Source organism: Diadema setosum, chromosome 13, assembly GCF_964275005.1.
Source record: "Diadema setosum chromosome 13, eeDiaSeto1, whole genome shotgun sequence".
NCBI classification, from domain to species: Eukaryota; Metazoa; Echinodermata; class Echinoidea; order Diadematoida; family Diadematidae; genus Diadema; species Diadema setosum.
The window spans coordinates 39,342,428-39,362,660 of NC_092697.1; the positions used below are offsets into that span (position 1 = coordinate 39,342,428).

The window sequence follows — 20,233 nt, forward strand, 5'->3', positions numbered from 1 at the left end:
TCTTTAGTATATTTCTCGAATGTGACTCGATGACGTGCTCTTAAGGTGACTGATGGATCAGTGACTTTCGATTGACATTTCCTGCTAGAAATGGGTTCATATAAATCCAGCGGTACAGACTTTCTCCTCACTGAGAAAGATACAGAATCCCCCATCCCTGTTTATTTTCTTCCTTGTTTATCTTTTCCCCTCCATGTTCTTCTCTATGCACTACCCCGAGCAGAACCTCACAGCATCATCTGAACAATCAACAACTTAAAAGAACGAAACAAAATAAAGCAAAACAAAACAGATGGAGTTCTCCCGCAACATATCGTTCGGTGAGATGGCAATTTACAAATACGCAGACATTTAAAGGGGAAGGCTAGTAACTGATCAGTGGGAATCAGTGGAAATGCTGGGAGATGATTGTTCCAATCCTTGTGGGATTCATTCAAGAGTTCATTGTATATCTATTGTTGTGTGAAAATGATTTGCTTCAGAAAGGTCTCATATTCAAGTAATGTGCAGATTAATGCTCCGTCACTGACCAGGGACGCTAACCTGGAAGCATTAAACTGCACATTACTTGAATATGAGACCATTCTGAAGCAAATCATTTTCACACAACAATAGATATACAATGAACTCTTGAATGAATCCCATAAGGATTGAAACAATCATCTCCCAGCATTTCCACTGATTCCCACTGATCAGTTACTAGCCTTCCCCTTTAAGAGGTTCAGCCAAGCTAAAATGTAAGTCACCATTCCTAGGGAAGTATGAAACCTTCATCAAACAGGCGTCTCCTTACGCTTTTACAAGATGACCAAATACAAGCAAGATGGTGTCTATTCAGCTGGTCTGTACCGGGGTGTGTGGAAACTTGTTAGGATTTCACCAAAGATTGACCGCAGACAAGCATGTTTGAGAGCGGCATGTGTCTTAAAAGCAATTTGATCAAGAGCCTGCTTGGCGTGGTCGTCCGCACGTTACATGTGAACCATGTGAAAGTTCGATGCTCCCCAGGCCAAACTGCTGCAAAAACACAGAAGGTAATGAAACGAAAGGCGATAGCCATGGAAGCAGCAGCAGATCCAAAGGTCGTCAGGAAATAGAATGTAAAAAAAAAAAAAAAAAAAAAAAAAGTGGGAGGGGTGGAAGGTGACTCTTACGCCTGGTTAGAAAGTTATCATACATAAGGTGAGATGGGGTAGGAGGTGACATTTACGCCTTGCTAAGAACACCGAAGAAGTTATCATGGACGGTGTCGTAATACGTTACCCTGAGATGATTATTTTACTCTTTGACAGCAAAATTGCTTATCCATACAAAGTCTAGAAGCAGGTGAAAGATGGCGTTTAAGCTGTAATAATATATCATTGATAGAAAGACTTCAGCTTTATTCTAATTTACAGCAAATATGATTTGTGCTCATAATAAGAATTACCTACTTTAACAAGCACTTCATCTATGTTTGTCCACTCTTGTTAGCTTCTCAGATTGCTTTTAGATCGTTTCAGCCAGGACAATATTAGGAATTTAGATTCATGTCCTTATACACTAAAAATGTAAATGATATGAAATTAGAGTGAAACAAATACTTTTAATGACATCAGGACTAGATTTCTTCGTCTCCACTGATGAAATAATGACATATGATAAATTTAGACATAGTATTTAAGACATAAGGGAACTCTTCCTCTTTCCATTAGTACCTAATTATGATGACAAATGTCATGCATGACTGAATACATGAACTTTAAAGACAACAATGACAGACTGCACTTTTCCAAGTTTGAGTGTGGCATGAAGGAACAATGGGTGTCTTAATGATTGGATGGAATCTGTCAATGAAAGTGGCCAAACAATCAGGCCAGCCTGTACGAATGCTGGTTTGTGTTAAGGGGTTTCTTTCATCATTTTATGATCCATAACCTTTAACATTGCCACCTGTTCGATAGCTTGGTCACTCCCGCAACGGCCAACTCACACTATCCATTTTCTCTGTTCATATTCAACAACTAACTCGCAGCAACAGACAATGTTTTGAATACGAAGAGAGAAAATGAATAATGTGATAGCTCTTGCGGGAGTGACCAAGTTATCTACAACGTGGCCATGTTGAAGGATATGGACCATAAAAGGTGAGAAGCAACCCTAAACACAAACCCGCAGTCGTGCAGGCTGGCCTGTTCACTGGAACACTTTCATTGACAGATCTCATCCCTTCAGCTAGACATTCATTGTTCCTTCATGTGACACTCAAACTTGGAAAAAGTGCAATTTGTTATTGTTGTCTTTAAACTTCATGTGCTCAGTCATGCATGAAATTTGTCAACGTAATTAGGTATCAATGGAAAGAGGAAGAGTTATTCTTTCCTGAAAATCAACATTGTGCTCTCCATAGCTGACAGTAGCTCCCCCAAAGCTGGATATGATGTGCGTGCATATTTGTATCTATATGTGCATGTGTATACTCATGTGTCTGGTTATACGTGTGCATATGTATGCTTTTTTGTAATTGTATGTATGTATGTTATCATTATGCATGATTGACGCATATATACACTCCTATTAATTTTGTTATTTTCTGCTGTTTTTGCCTCTATCATTATCGTTATTATTTTCACTATTGTTTTGAAAATTATTCTTTGTATACAATATCTATAACATGTTCTGTATCCATCATCATCATTTTGTCCGATTTCTTTGATCCTCAGTCTTGATAAAGGGCAGGGCCCGAGAGCTTGAGAATAAAAATCAAACTGTGAGGATTCAAGCTACGTCTATCGTCTCATCCTTTCTATCACCTACACACTACTAAGATACGACGGCCCAGGGATTTAACAACTGAAAACACAACTTTCACACACACACACACACACACACACACACACACACACACACACACACACACACACACTATATATATATATATATCTAAAAGTATAATTGTGTATCTCTTGAGGGCAGAGGGCTGTCAGAAGCTGCTCCATTTTCCAGCATCTACAAAAGCCTCACTACACTTGATTCAAACACATTACTTATAAAAAAAGGTGGTAGAAGTGATGTTTTGATAAGAGTTGAAAAGAGGGATGCTAACATGTAAAAAGATGAGTTTCGAAAAGTTTTGCACCCTTCTGCCAAAGAGGCGTTAGCTAAAACCATAATTGAGCGATTATGCTAAAAGCATGCACTTTCATCGTTTATGAATTTTCGGGTGTAAAACATCGCAGGGTATACTCTGTCCCAGAAGGGCATTACAAATGTCCCACTAATCATTTTCTTACGTTTATCTAAACACCTACTGGTATTTGACAATTTTACATATATATTGGTTTGTATTCAAGATATCTAGAAATGAAGAAAGTATCTCTGAAAGAATTTGTCGTCAATGTCGTCAAATTCCCGGTTGATTTTATCTGCTATTTTTTTTCTTATCTTAGTCTGCACATGTGTCATTGATTTCAGGCTTAAACTTATATTTATCCATAAACTTGGTGATGTTTTGAGACGATAGATTAGCATTGTTTACCACGACACTATATTTTGAGTCAGTAATTTTAATATCGGTTACAAAAACACATTGATGCAGACTTATAACAATTCAATATGTTTCCAAGTACTTACAGAGTTTCTGTTTGTTTATTTTGTTGCATTTATTTTTTCTTTTCACCCAGGAAACTTCGATGTAGGCATTCGAGAAAGTACGTGGAGGAACGTTGTCAGTTTGATGACATGGAGTGTTGTATGCCCAGAGCGAGTGCAAGGAGCTATTTTCTTTTGTTCCTTTTTTTTCCCGCTCGACTGCGCACTGCATACAATTAATGGGCAAGGGAATGTTAATATATGAACTTGTCGTGTATTAATTGAAAACAAAGGTATGGCAGAATGTGCGGCACATAACATAATATAGGTCTACGTAATGTGGACGCCTGATGTCAATCGCTAACGTCTGAGTCAGTAAGGGACCTTTCCAACAGACTGGCGAAATGTCTGGTTCACCCGAACATATCCGCACCCCATGTGCCTACGTGCTTATTATCTCATATTCACGTAAGTCCAAGAAAAACGAAAGATCATCGGGATATATTATTTCATCGCCTGCGGAGAAAAGGCCGTATGTACAGTTTCAGTTATCTGAGCACAGTCTTCGCAGTAAGATAAGCTTCTGAGTCAACTGTACTTTCTTTCCGATCTTGTTTCTCTCTTCCCATGCACTCTTTTTTTTGTCTATCCTCCATTCTCTAATATATATATATATATATATATATATATATATATATATATATATTTATACATATATCTGTGTGTGTGTGCGTGTGTGATAGACACACATGTTTTTTATACTTGTTTTTATCTTGAGTTTATCGCTTGCAGGCTCATCTTGATCATCGCATGTACGTAAGGTTATCCGTTGTTTTGACACTTGTATTACATCCGTTGATACGTTGGTTTTTTTCCACGGACTCTCATTACACCACATGTAGGGAACTGCGATTGACGCCGAGACGGTGTTCTCCCACGATATTAGTTTTTTTTTTTGTTTTTTTTTTTCTAATTCTCCGTCTTTTTTCTTCTTCTCATTGTAATGAACACTTGCCCTATTAAGTTTACAAAAGGTCAACTGGAACAGAAATAGGATTACTGGATGCCTTGAATCTCGCAGCGGGAACACAGAAGCATGTTCATGTTTCTCATTTTACCCCCTAATTAATGAATAGAGAATGAGTATTGTAAATAAGAGGCCCGATCGTGGCAGCTTGACGTACACGGGGTTCATATAGTACGATGGACGGCAAGTGAAGCGGGTACAAACACGCTGCAAACCAAGTCAGTCAACGTTATGATAACACAGACATAAAGATAACACACAATTGCCTTGCAATTGCCAAGTATTTGTTGTACTATGCCACAAAATTTGCGTATACTAAATTTTGCGGAAGCGTTGTTCTTTATATGTTATATGTTGTATTACTGAATTCAATATGTGCGTCTTAGATTCTAAGTATTTTTAAAGTAATTCTAAGTAAATTTTATTTCATCATGGCAAAAAAAAAGAAAAAGAAAAGAAAGAAGAGCACAACCATCAGCTAAAAGCTGCCTTTTGGCAAGGCCATGTGAAATATAACAATCATAGCTGCAGGAAAATACAAATTGAAAACTTTACATGACAGAAAAAGGCCTGCAATATGCAAATAAAGTTAAATCTACAGCGTAGCATGAAACATTTGAAGGAAACAAAATAATCTAATTACGAGACAAGATAATGACAACCACTTCATGTGTCTGAAAAAAAAAAGATGTAAAATTACTCCATAGAAGGAGCTAAAACTGTTTTCTAATATGATTTCTTGTAGACAGGAGTTGAATAATTCTGGACCCGGAGTATATATTTTTTTTTTTAAAGTAAATTTATTATTGACATTGATAAAATGTAATATCATGATTAATTAGGAAACTTCCCTTATTTCGCGATTAACAGGTAAATCAACACTAAAATTACCCCACGGAAAATGTTGAAACTGTTTGCTAATCTGATTTCTTGTGGAAAAGAACTATAATTATAGTTTAGGACCCGGAGTGCAGTGTTATACAGCAGAACAAGAGACCCCGGCTCTCGCGCTCACCTGAGTATCGCAAGCTCACCTTCCATGCATTCTTGCAGACTCTTACCTGAGAACATTAGAAACTTGAGGCGGGGGCAGCTTTGAGAGCAGGGCGCATGGTGTCCTTTTGCATATTCCATCACACTGGCAAAAATACCTGCCAAGTACATTGTACTTCATTGAAGGTTACACTGTGCATTTTGAAAGAAAATAGACTTAAAGCTCTATTGATTCTGATTCTAGAAAAGAGTATTATTGAGTATTCTTCAATTTAGGACAATTTAGAACAGCATACAATCCCCCCCCCACTCCAAGGGGGGGGGGGGGGACAGCCCTGAATGTGCATTGAAAAACTTGGAACTAAAGTCATCAATGTACAAACTTAGGGTACAGTATTAACTTTGCGTTATCACCTCTGGTTCTAGAGAAAATTTGTAAATATTCCTTAATGTGCGGGGGGGGGGGGGATTGGGCCCCCTATCGGCCCCCAGGGGGAGCATGGTGTCCAGTTGAACAAATTGAGGTGTTAACCCCCTGGCATGCTACCTGCCAAGTTTGGTGAAAATTCATCAAGGGGTTTTCAACAAACATGCACAATTAAAGTCCCCATTTGGACACATCCCACCCAACTCTCCTTGGTCCCAAGGGGGGGGGGGGCACCCCTGAGACTGTCATGAACAAACTGGAAACAACAGTCATCAATATACTGACTCATTGTTTTAACTTAGCTCTATCACTTCTGGTTCTTGAGAAAATCTTTAAAGATCCCAAAATCATCGGTAAGATTTATGATAGCAGTTAAGAATTAATCATTGCAGCTAAGAATTCCGAAAATTATTTTCCGTTACACAATGTTAAATTAGCACGAAGCTGCTGAAAATTATTTCAAAAGACAAGCGAGAATGATATTGGTCTGTAATTTGACACATAAGATTTCTCTTTACCTTGTGCTTTACCTTACATCTGAGACAAACTCATTATGGTCGTTACAAAATGTACTTGATATATATATATATATATATATATATATATATATATATATATATCAAATCCTCCTGAATTATATATATTATATATTTATATATGTGATAAAAACCTAAAATGGCAATGGATCTAAAAACGCTTGAATCATGCGCTTTCCTCGCCAGGATAAAGCGTTTTTAGATCTATTGCCTTTTTAGGTTTTTATCACATATATATATACATATAAAATATATATTATTCAGGAGGATTCAGATTCCACATTATTTTATTTGAAAGAGTGGGGTTTCTTTTAAGTTTGTTTTGCAAAATACTCTTAAACAACTGCAGAGGGATTAACTTTTAAATATATCACAAACAAATTGACAGACACATTGCCGATTTGTTCAGGAGATCATAAACTTTACTTTTATTCTCTCTTTTTTTTTGGAGGGGGGGGGGATTGGGGACATCTAATCCATTCAGTATGGAAACCACATTATTTCTATTATTTCCGCATGGTGCCAAAAATGTCACTTTCATTTCTCTTGGTCTGACGTCTCATTTTTAAAGTAGCGCGTGTTCAAAACTGAATTTTATCTTGATACCCATCATTCATAATTATTCCTCTCTCATATCAGTCTCTTTGTTCAATGAACAATCATTTCAATCATATTTTTTTTTTTTCTATCTTAATCTAATGCATCTTTTTCATGTCAGAGACAACAACATCTAGTTTCGAACTTTATGGGGTGATTTATGGTATGATGCGAAGTCACATTATTCAATGACGTAGATTCTTCCCAAGAGTAAAGATCGGCTGCCGCAAGCTTGAAATCAATAAGTTAACATGGGGAAAAAAGTATCGCAAAAATGAATATACATCTTACGTTCTGCTGAAAACATTCGTTTGAATGGATGAGTTGCTTTCAAAAGTTTGGCGTTAGTCCGACAATTCCTCTGGGTGTCAAATCTAATAAAGAGGTGTTTAAAACCCCCGTCCTCATGCTGATCTTTCGAATGAGAGCAACACCATACATATCCTGTGAAGTCTGGAAGAACGTCTCGTAAGATTTCGTCCAGACCGATAATAAGTCCTACTCATCTATTTACCTTAGACAGAATATTAGATGATATCAAAATATCGGTTTGCGCAAATCCTCTTAAACTACAAATTTATTGTGTTAGACCTCATTGTGACAGGGAGACAAAAGAGTGCGACAGGCGCCAAACTTTTTTTTTTTTTATGTGACTAATGGAATACTCATCGCTAGTGTTTCCTTCCCTGTGTCTCCATCGAGAGATGCAAAATGAAATATATATATATATATATATATATATATATATATATATATATATATATATATATATATATATATATATATTATGTGCTGTGCTTACATGGAAATCAAGGGTATCCGATTGCAATCAGTGTTTCGTTAGTTATCAGAAATATCAACATTATTTTTCTATTGTTTTATTTGTTTTTAACGAGAACTGCAGGAAACACTACAGTTTATGAATTATTCATTTATCTTCCAGTTATCATATTACTGATATGAGAAAACTAAAGTTAAGTACAATCACGTTCATTTCAGCGTATCGTGTTAAAAAAAGAGAACGCGACAGAAGCTTTATCTAAATCGCATTTATACAGCGAGAATATAAGTCATAAAATTTCTTGTGGTACACTGAAAACTAATATTGGCAGCAACCATTGTAAGCACTAAAGTTGAGGATAAATATGATGTCGTCAAGTCTCGAGAATGTTTAGAAGTAATTTGTGCTCAAAGATATCACACCTTCTACATTGAGATTCACCCTTTGAATGGCGACATCTATGATGTGCTTTAAGATTTAATTCATGTCGTAAGTTTACCTTGGACCATCTTCTTAGTGAAGCTCTGCTCATGAAGATGGTTTCCTGCGTTTCCAATTTTGTACACTTATATTTTCTCTCTTAAAAAAGAATTTGAAGAGATATTCTGTGGTACAATATACCTTCAATTTTGACACTGCTTTAGATTTCTTCTCTTTAACAAAAAGTTCCTTTATACGATTGTTTTCAATAATGTGTATTGAACCGAAGAAACGATTTGTAAAATTTATAACATTTTGTTAGATCCTATGGTATATTGTATTGAAAATGGAATGCAGAAATAAATTGAACTGAACTGAACTGAACTGAACTGAACTGAACTGAACTGAACAATATTCAATGATATTCGATTTGTAAGCACAAACCTCGCGGTGTAGTATACATAATTTCATAGTATTTACCAAACCACAACATCAGCAATGACAGAAAACATGAAGCACTGGACAGAGCTTGTTTCATGTGAAAAAGAAGAAATGATGAGAAAAAAGTGCGTATAAACTTTAAACCGATTGCATTGTTACCTCATTCGCTTTGCATAGTTATGAGGTTACTAATTTTAGTACTGCAGTTGCTATTGTTCGGTGGATTAGAATATACTTATTGTCTTCATATCCACTTTTTTTTTTTCACCTGATGTCCTATTCAGTATAGTGACCTCTACTATTCTTCATCCTGGTGTTGAATTGCACTTTAACCTCTCGACAATGCGAGGAATATTGGCAAAGTATCAAGACGAGGCCTCTTAAAAAGAGAAGAGGAACGTGTGGAATCTCCCACATATAGTCTATTATAATTTGACGCACTTTGACTGAGATATAACAGTGTTACCCTATTTCACCAAAACAGCCTAGGTGTAGCAAGTTATCCCCACATTGAGGTTACATGCTGTCTTCCATCTAATTTGTAATGCATAGGAATGACAAGTCCATTACAGGAGGCAGGAAGGCTAGTCAGACCGGCGTGATGTTTTATGCATGCAGGCGTTCATAATTTAGGGATACGTATCATGTTACAGCCATGTCATGATCTTATGGAGTCTTTCTAGAGTCATTTGACATCAGTCCACATGATTCTTAGAAGCACTCAAATGTAAATATTGGTACGACTATTTCGGATAGATAATTGTACCTTTTGGCGAGCATCATCGTCATCGTCGTCATCATCACCACAAAACAAGTTATCGTAAAAATGATGAGGATTTTCCAGACGGACGTTGACAAAAAACAAAAACAAACAAACTATAGTGCAATTTAAAAACATAAACAAATAAATAGTTTGAAGTGTGTTCTAATGTGATTTGCTTTTGTTTTGTTTGTTTTTGTTTTTCTTTGGTCTTTATTTTTGTCTGCCGGACTTCCGATAGCAGCAGATCCATGATTGCTTTAGTTACAAACATATAGGCCTACATACATACATACATACACACACACAAACACACACACACACACACACACACAAACAAACAAACAAACAAGAAGAACAACGAAAACAACAAAAGTACTACTCCAGTTTTTACTGGTTTTAATCGGAATGTAGTGCTAGAATTGATTTGTTTTTTTCGTGACCGCTAAGGAAGCATTGAACATTTTAGAGCAAGCAACCGCGGAACCCCTCCGAAGGATTTGGCAATGGCGATAAAGTGCTTTGCCTAGGGGTACAGCTGCCACAGCCAGGAGACTTGAACCAGGACAATCGTGATCGATAGTCCGTGGTCTTATCCACTGAACCACAACATCTCCTCTTTCATTTTTCAACTCCTTTGCTCAGCTTTCTTCTTGATGGATGTTTCCTCCGTCCCAGACAGCGACTAGATTGTAATAATTCAAGAAATTTATAATTTTTTTTTTTTTCCTGAGAATTATCATGTTGGTAAAAGATACAAACGTGCATGCATATCTATTCAGGAGTCTGAACTTTTTTTTTTCACTCTATCTTATGATTATAAAATCATTCACGTAATGCAGCAAGGAGGCCCTCACTAACTTATTAACATTTTACCCGGTTGCTCTGTCCATGCATAAAGCAGGACACAGTGGTTTTTTTCTTCATTATTTTTTTATGCTCCTCCGGACTCTATGGCCACTTTGACCATTTCAGTCGTCTTCCTGCAGTCTGTAGTCGCTTTAAATTGCTTCTTAATCATATAGACCGTAGCTGGCTGGCGATGGATGTACTCTCATAAATAAAATAATTAGGGAAGAACGTACCGTGTGTCACTGTAAAGTGGCTGATGCGTCTTTACGGGCGTTAACACACCCTGCTCATGTAAGACTCACTGTGCGTTGTGACTCAAAACATCCCTAATTCTCCTTCCTTTGCCCAGCATTGGTAACTGATGTAAAAAGCGTGGATTCCCCTCTAAGACATGTCACAATACCAATCAAAATCCTATCAAAACAGGATTACGCCGGCCAGCACAAGCTTTCAATAGAAGGGTTTTCAGCGCCCTTTTAGGATGTGAGGCCGTTCTATAGGTTGTTCTTTGAGGCGGCAGAGGTAGAAACAAGTGTTTCGGGGACATGAGAGGAAATGCTACCAAGTGTATGAGTTATTAGAAGAATAAATCTTTCATTAAATCTAGTGGAAAATCTAAATAGAAACGCGAACAAGAAACATACTTACCTATATACTAGCTAACAAAACATCCGTGTAATTGATATCTGTAGTTCTTTGTGAGAAAAAAAAAATGGCAAAAAAGGAGGAAAACAGAAGAAACGAATTAGAAATCAAGGATGTACTAGTACCTCTATGAAGAATAACCCAGTGCGAGTAGAAAACTGAGATGTCCCCAAAGGGATAGCTATACCAGTCTTTTGACGAGAATAGAAAGAAGCAACAAAATTAACCCGGGATCTCAAAGTGAGGAAGCCGCCACGAAGTATAATGCACCTTTTCGGTGGAGGCATGATATTCCATCTGAAAACACTTACCTAGCAGCTAACTACATTTGTCTTGTTATCTGAGACTCTGGAGAAGCGATCAAAATCGTAGCACTGGACATCATGAGAAGCGCCTAGTCTTTATACAACAGACATTAAAAATGATATATATATATATATATATACATATATATATATATATATATATGTATATATATATATATATATATATATATATATATATATATATATATATACATATATATATATATATATATATATATATATATATATATATATATAATAAAATCCCAGGTATGCTGATAATAACGAACCTAACATAGTTCAAAATGTACAGTAAACCAATCGAGAAAAAATAATGCAATGAGTGATCTTTCACGGGTTTCATGTTCAATTAAAACCATGCGTGTTGGACACTTGTTTCGTTATCATCGTTAGGATCCAGACATCATATCTAACAACGATTATTTGGATGTATCGGTTTATTGAGTATCCCTAAATCTGTTGGGGATAGTAGATAGATATAGCTATAATTCTGGCTGGACATTCAAAGAATTTTTCTTTTTTAGTATAGGCCTAATATCTCATTAAAACCCCGTAGAATTATTCGTATTTTTGTGTTGCTCCGTTATAGAGAGATAAAACATAAAACCTAGTCTACGGATAGTTTGTGTTGTACAGTTGACACCTATACAGTATGAAATTAGGTATCCGTTGTTTCGCTTATTTTCGATTTCAGGTTATCAAGGCTTATAGCAATAGATCCTCTTTCATTCCGGGATTAGCAGCTTATTAGGTCTAACGCTCCAGCTTATGACTCTCTCGTCGGCAAGAATAAGCTGTCACATAATTCCCATTTTTCCCTTGGAATGCGTCAACTATGACATTCAGTACTTGATGGATGACCCATGATGGACGGCTATAAATGAGTGATTCATTGAAGCTCTTTAAGAAACAAACTTTTTTGACAAAGTCAACAAATTGACCTTGCTGACTAAACAACAGGGATAAGAGAAAATATTCTAAATGGGGTTAGAATGACGAAACAAATGAAGAGTTTGTTTGCGAAAACCGATAAGTCCATATTTGCCAAATGGAGATATTTGCGATTAAAAGTCCAGAAAAATAAAGAGAATAATAAGAAAATATTTGCTTCTTTTGACCATAATTTCAAAAATGTACCTTTTATTGTAGTGACCAATATGTCATTTAAAAGGTATTATTTTGTACTTTATGACAGAGACCGTACTTCAAAATCTTCAAAAATGGACTTATCGGTTTTTGCGAACAAACTCTTCAAATGTTTCATAAATGGCACGTTTCAGAGTCAGACAAACGATCCTATTATAGTTTTTTAACCCTCTGAGTCTGCAGAGTCTTCAAAAGAAAATAAGATCAAACTGAGAACAAGGAAGTCAAATATGTAAACATACCGTCCTAAAGCTTCATAACATTTCATTTCTTTTTCTTATGCTAGTTTGCTTGTTTGTTTTTAGCAGGGTTCAAAGTTGATGTCCTGTTTGCTAGTGACTAGTGCATTTCTGCACTAATTGTTCAACCATGATTCTGCAATTTTAAACGACAGAAGCCCTAAACATTACTTTATGATCAAGGGAGTTATGTTTAGAACTTAAATGTATTTTGTCTGTGAGAAAGCAGACATTATTTTTATCTTGGGCCTGTTATGGTTATTTTATAATAGTAATGATGAGTATGATTTTTTTTTGTTGAAAAAAGTCCAAAAACAAACGAAATGTATGACATTGCAATGGCAAGTTGAACAAAAGATAATACCATTAAGAAATCATTGTTAACTCCTCGATGTGTCATTGGGCTAGATGCAGAACGAACAAAAGAAGGGGAAAGTAAAGGTCTGTAAAATCACAGACTAGCAGGGATGTTTTAGAGACTAAGAGTGTGATGGTGGAGAAGCATCAGATGGTACTTGCTAGCGATACCGTGCACATCAACGTCGACAAACTCGATTATGAAGTGGTCTGGAGTTTGTTTGGCTCTTGCAGTCCAGTGAATTGAAAATAATGAGTGCTGTTTTCATAGCGAGGTACAGTGTTGACATGCATTTGCTTACATATCTAGAAAAGACAGGCACTTTGGCGATCCTTAGAAGTCAAGTTGGAGTCAGTCACACAGTTTTTCTTAAATTAAATGCAAGGAGTCCATTATGACATATATTCAATATCAAGGTCGAGACTATGCGGGTACCATGTATTTCTCATCGTTGTATTATTTGGGACAATATCATACACTCTACATTCCAATGTATAGATTCATACTCATCTTAGCCCCCTTGAATCTCTCTACTTCAAACTATAACTGGGGACCAACTGCTTCACATCTCTCGGCGGGCTATCAGAATGCCTAGATTTAAGACTATAGGCAGAAGTGACAAGCACAAGTTCATTGGAGCTCTGAGATACGTCTCTGGTGAGAACGACACAGACTTCCACCTTAAAGACACTGAAAAAAAACCCCCAGACATCTTTCAAATTAACACACATAGTCTCGGCTATACATCTTTTTTTTTCTTTTTTTTTTAATTCTGCACCAACTGGTGGATAACCTTAAATATAGTAACTTTTGAAACATGTTGAGTGTTGTAATAAAAACACCTCAAAAAAAAAAAAAAAATGCTATGTCAAACGAGCTGAATACCAACCAACAAACCATTCATCAAATCAATAATAATAAAACAAAAACTTCATTGGGTTGCTGAAATCTTAAAAACAACTTATTATACGATGTCAAAGAATGAGGAGTCTTCATCCCCCGTCGCTGCGCATGATGATTTCATACTTTTTTTTTTTACTGGCTACTTGTACTTTCAATTAATTCCACTCAAACAGAACTGTCTTGCGTGTTTTTTTTTTTCGACCTTGATAGGGTAAGCACAACTGTACAACATGGAGATATATGCGGACATCGTGGACTAGGTGATTCAACAAGTATCGTAGCTTACATTTTATGCCAGCCCTAGAACACAGGAGCAATGGACAAAGACCTTTACGGTTGACCGACTTCATAGATAGGTGTTCAACATGGGGTGTTTAATAAGCTTGACTAAAGGGCATAAATTCGTTACTTCTGTAAGTTCCTCTTTGCCGACTGGAATCACCAAACAGGTGGTTAGGAAGGCTCGGCAGTGTCATCAAGATACGATATGTTGACGAATGTGAATTGCCCCCATGGAACTCAGCGGAGGACCTTGACCATCTCCAGCTCAAGAAAGACTATTAATTTGGTGGGAGACATCCACATTGATCTCACTAACAAGCTAGGAGGTCGAAGTTCATAGGAATTGTAGAAAGATGAAGAAAACATTAACTCTTGTGACAGAATCAAGTGCATTTTGTAGACGTGAATTTTACCAAAGCGCGAGCCTTCTTTTTTCTATTCCCTTCGGTCACTCTCCTCAGTCTGTTAGAGACAATAATTCATCAGCTGTCAGGCTATGTGTAGTGTGTACTTGCAGCATGCTTCATTTCTGTGCTTTTAAACATAGCTGCGTACCCCAAGTAACTCTGGAGATATTTTGACATATATTGACATATTTTAACTGTTGTAATTTCATACATCAACTTGAGAACATCCTTGATATAATTATGTGATGTTGTTCATTACTTTTAAAAAGGATTTCATCAAGAAGCCAAAATTAGGAAAATCATATGTGAAAGGGTCTCAGAGCAGAGAGGAATGTCTCCTGAAACAGATTATCAGTATGACTTAATACAGGACATTCGCGCCATTGAGATATAACAGTTAAAACTGATTGATTTACTTCACGAATTTACCCCCCGGTAGAGCTATCTTTATATGTGACCCTGCACCTCAAAACAAACAAACAGTCGCCAGACATGAATTTTTAGTTAAGACCATATTCTGAAAGAGCAGACTTTAAGCTTTAAAATGATGCATAACCCAAATCAAATGGACTCTCCTAACCTATCTAAATATTGGAAAGAAAGGACAAACTCAGGAAAAGTGTGAACTGAGAAAAGAGGCTCTGAAGTACAGTGTCTATTCAAGCGCTTAATCTTTACCAAACCGTGCAGGCTGTGCGATGAATGGGGCAAAAAACAGGAAGTAAACCACCAGACTAACAACTATGAAGGGATTATCAGATTACACTGAAAGTAGGCGTGCCTCATTAACACATTTTGTCCATAATTAATGCCAACTTTCAAAGCAGTAGCACTATCCTTTCAAAATTTATTAGAGTTGAAAGTGAAGAGTGTGGACAAGGTTTTTCAGAAATGAAAAAGGGATTCTAAAGACACACCTAATCGCACTATTCTACCAAAAATGTTCGAGATAAACTGCTTAAAAAAATACACTTTCCTGCCCGTTTTATGATACCAAATTTTAGCATAATGTAAAGGAAGACCCGCTCTTTCAGAAAATATGAAAAAGTCAAGTTCGGCTAGGTTGACCCATTTCACTTATTTTCAGTCCTCACGCAACATCAGAGTGTGCGACTTTATGTTCGTTTTGAGGTGCACGGTCACATATGACGTCCATGAACCAAACCCTGCAGTCATTCATGAAGCACGTATTCCCAGGCGAGCGAATGTAATATCTGCGCTGTGTTTCTTCGTATAGGCTTTCTCTGCTGAACCATTAAAACGTCCATTTTTCTTATCTTATATTGTATGATTAGACTTTGAGTGATGTGGAGAATGATGACAGTGACAATGACACTGATAGTTACAGTGACGAAGTCGGGTAGGTAGACGAAGTAAGGGCAAGGCGACGGAGCAGACTTTTAGTTGTTGTTTTTTTTTGTTAAGTTGTTTTTATGTTCATTTTGTTGATATCTGCGCGCATCACAGCTGCGCGCATTAAACTGTTACAATGTACTACTCAAGCTAGCTGGGTTACTCAGGGCCTGTGAAGCGTTTTAAAAAATGGGGGGAGGGGGCAATTCCGCGTTTCATGAGCTAACAAGCGCAAGTAATGACACCTTACGTATCCCTTTGTATGGTGCACAAAAAGTGGGGGGGGGGGGGGAGCCCCCCCCCCCTCCGGTTCCGCCGGCCATGTTACTATAGCTCTTATAGCTAGTTAGTACAGTAAGCAGTCTAGCTAGCCGCCAACAGCAGCAGCGGCACAAGCCGTTAGAACACATGTTGTTGGCAGACGTAAGTCTCACGAAAGTATCGGAACTGTTTATGTACAGTACAGACACACACTGCCAAGGTAAGCTACCCATATCCGGGATCGGAATGTGCGATAACTAGATTCTTGAACTTTCAAATTTCAGAGGTTGCCCACACCCCTCCCCCACGAAAAAAAAAACACACACAACAAAACAAAACAAAAAACAAACAAACAAAATACAAAAAAAAAAATCCAACAAAAAACAAGGCAACCAACTACACCCTCCAAAAATGATGGAAGAATTCCGGGCACATTTTTACGTAGCACTCTAGGAGTAGGACCATCTAACCTAGATCTAGAGGTCTACAGATCTAATGAAGATGGACATGAAAATTTCAACGAGATTACCCAATACGTTGGAACCTAGTTCACAAGCTTACATGAAATCTGTGGTTTGTTTAGGTTCCTCACACCATTTCATGAGTATAGACCTTATGCATTGACGTCATCACTCGCTTGACAACCTCTCGCGACGCCATCTTAGAGGGCAAGCGAGTCCTTGACATCGCAGAGGCGTGCAGCTAGTTATGTGCTTTTCCTATGCGCGCTAGCGGCGATCGCTTCACTCGCCGCCAGTCCCCAGGCTAGTGGCAGGTTTTTTTTTACCATCAAACAAGTTTGACATGACATGACACATTATGCAGCAATATTTGGGTAATTTTCTCACATTGTGCAATCAAAATACTCACAGTAACTACAGAATTCCTAGGTTATATCGCAGAAATTTGTATCCATAGCACAAAATCGCCGTTCGCTGAATGCATGTCGCCATTTTGAATTTCACAAGCCAATCACATGCGAGGTACGTGTTTTAGTAAAAAACACGTAGAAATCTACCTCACATGTGATTGGCTAGCGGATTCGTAGGTTGATGAGCTGTTACGACCGCTGGTAGTTGCATCTTTTTTCATGAAAATTGTGCCAAAATGTTGGATATATCATTAACCTGGTGAGTGCAATGCATACATCAAATGTCGATTTTGCTATACAGGCTTGAATTTTCCGATCTAGGGCTGTAGATTACATGCAATAGAAAAGACAGTAAAAGAAACACCGATGTTGTGTGTAAATGCCCATTGCCTCGCGTGTAAAAGCACGCTCTAGCAACACATCGCTTGCCCTCTGAGGGAGGGCGCCCTTCAGTTAGTAAGACCGTGTGACGTCATATGCATAAGGTCTATTAAGCCTAAAGCAGTTCTGTAACGTTTTCTGTTCTCATTGACGGACATCAGTGTGTTACACGGGGTCACGGAGAGCGGTGGCTCGAGTGAATGAAAAAAAAAAGAAAGAAAAAAAAAAAAAAGGTCACGTTGACGTAGACACCTCAATGTACTTTTTTTAGAGGAAATTATCCCATCCTCTTATTTTATCTTGTATATTTATCTTTTGAAATTCCATGCAATCGTCAGCCACGGTTCATCTCAAAATTTCTGATTACCCCGAACAATTTTATTGACAAATTTTGAAAAATAAAGATTGATTCTGCCACGGTGAAGCCTCTCAGATTCACGCGCGCTCAAGCTAGAGCTCCCGACAATCTACCAATGTGCGGCAAGCTGTTTGATTTCACTCCAGCTAGATACCGGAAGAATGACGGACTCGTGGCATGGTACCAGACCATGTAATAGCTGTCTTCATTTATTTATTTATTTATCTATTTTTTGAGGACATGTAGTGGAACTAAAAACAGAAACTGAAACATTCACCTAGATCTATAGATATGTATTCAATGTAGGCCCACGTGATTTTGGTTTAATCGTCTAATTTACGAGTAGGGTTCTGTTAGCTTCTAATTCTATAGCACGAGTTATTGACTATTCGAGAGTCGAGATTGTGGCGCAATAGCAAAGGTAAAAGTCTAGAAAGATAAAATCTGTATTCCTTGTTCTAAGCATGATAGATCTAAAAGATTGTAAAGAACAACGTTCATGTACATGGTTATGTGAGCAAGAACCCTCGCCGCCCTTTGCTTTAAGTACGGATCACGCAAAATTCACACTTTGAACCATGGCGCCGCGTAAACGTAACAGCGTAGCAGCGTGCATGCGCAGAGCTTATTCGATCATTACATGACGTCATATTTGGGTCCCTCAAATTCCGCTGCCAGATCGGGTTCTGATGTTCAGAAGAGGGTGTCAAAACATCATCTCTCCATCTTGTCAAAGAAGTCTTCTTGTTCTAAAATTACTCATTCGTAATCATAGAGGTTTAAGCTTTCCAAAATGTATAATTCACTTCACCTGTATTATTATCAAACCATTTTCTCGGGACAATAACTTTAATGTAACTTTCCTTCTTACTCAAGTAGGCCTACCCTATCCACGCGTTATCATTAAACTGAATAACATAATTTACCTATGATGGACTGCTAGTGCGACATGTTACATGCGCACATCAATGCTGGTGTTACTTTTTCTCGTTACGTTTGTTCTCTGAACCTTTATTGTGTTGTTATTTTTGTTTCTCTTGTATTAAGTTTTATAATTATTAAGTACGCAGTAGCGCATTGTGCCATTTCTGTCTCAGGTATCAATTTGATTTTTATTGAGCGGTTCACTGTTTTTTTTTTTTTTCCACTGTTATAGCGTTATGTTCATGACCTCTCCCTAACCGCCCCCCCCCCAAGCAAACAAATAAACAGACAAACACAAAAACCAGCTATTTTGGCTGATCGAAGGCGTTTTTATTCCGTGTTTTTTGAATAAAAAATAAATTCCGGATTTCCCACATCACTTGATGTTGATGTTGACCCTCTTGATTGCGCAGTTCTAGGATTACTGTATAATTCGTTTAACTGCACTTCAGTCCAATGAAAAGAGATAATAATACATACGAAAAAGATATCATGCAACAAAGTGATATTCGAACAAATTGAAAATTGACTATTTGTTTTGTTTTGTTTTGTTTTGTTTTGTTTTGTTTTGTTTTTTTTTCCGACCGTGTATAAGTGCATGGGCGAGTTTGGTATGTCACACATACACTGTATGGATGGTTTGAGTAATTTTGTACTTTAACACACATTGTGAAGGACTTTGAGGAATTTAGTACTTTAACACTTAAACATACATTTTGAAGGTATCACTGCACAACAACATGCTACGAATGGTAAGAAAGAGGCTGACTGTACTTGAATTGAGTGAAGATTGGGCTGTGTTCCAATGCGTAGGAGGTGTCATTTCGAATGGCCCAGTTGAAGAAATGGAGGTTTGCCGTCACCGAGTAATGCACGTAGAATGTGTCTTCACTCTTCACCTGCTTAGGAGGATCTTCAATCCAGTCCATGGTGAACCCTGGAAGAAAAGACATGTAGCAGAGACAGGATGAACCATTCAGGTATCAAGTGCATTACAACTTTGGTCACCAGAGGCGTTTATGTACAGATATACATATGTGTGAATCTATATCTATCTATCTATCTATATATATAGAAGTATTGGAACAAGTTCACTCGGTTGACAGCGGGTTCATCCGTATTAAAATCCGCAATAAAATACGGATGAACCCGCTGTCAACCGAGTGAACTTGTTCCAATACTTCTATCTAAAGCTCTTCCTTTGTGGATATCGAGCACTCTTCATAGAAGGACAGAATCACCAAGTGTATATATATATTTATATATATATATATATATATATATATATACTCTCTCTCTCTCTCTCTCTATATATATATATATATATATATATATATGTATATATATACACACATGTATATATATTGTTTTTTGC

At 37.3% G+C, this 20,233-nt stretch overlaps 1 protein-coding gene across 1 annotated transcript in view; it reads right to left on the minus strand.

Annotated features, from left to right (window-relative positions):
* Nucleotides 1-19,790, minus strand: part of LOC140236851 (atrial natriuretic peptide receptor 1-like) — a 111,341-nt gene extending 91,551 nt beyond the window's left edge. Inside the window, exon 1 of the mRNA XM_072316786.1 lies at nucleotides 19,633-19,790. Coding sequence (XP_072172887.1) covers nucleotides 19,633-19,787 — 155 coding nt within the window. The 5' untranslated portion in view covers nucleotides 19,788-19,790. The remainder of the gene's footprint in view (nucleotides 1-19,632) is intronic.
* Between the last annotated feature and the right edge of the window lie 443 nt (nucleotides 19,791-20,233).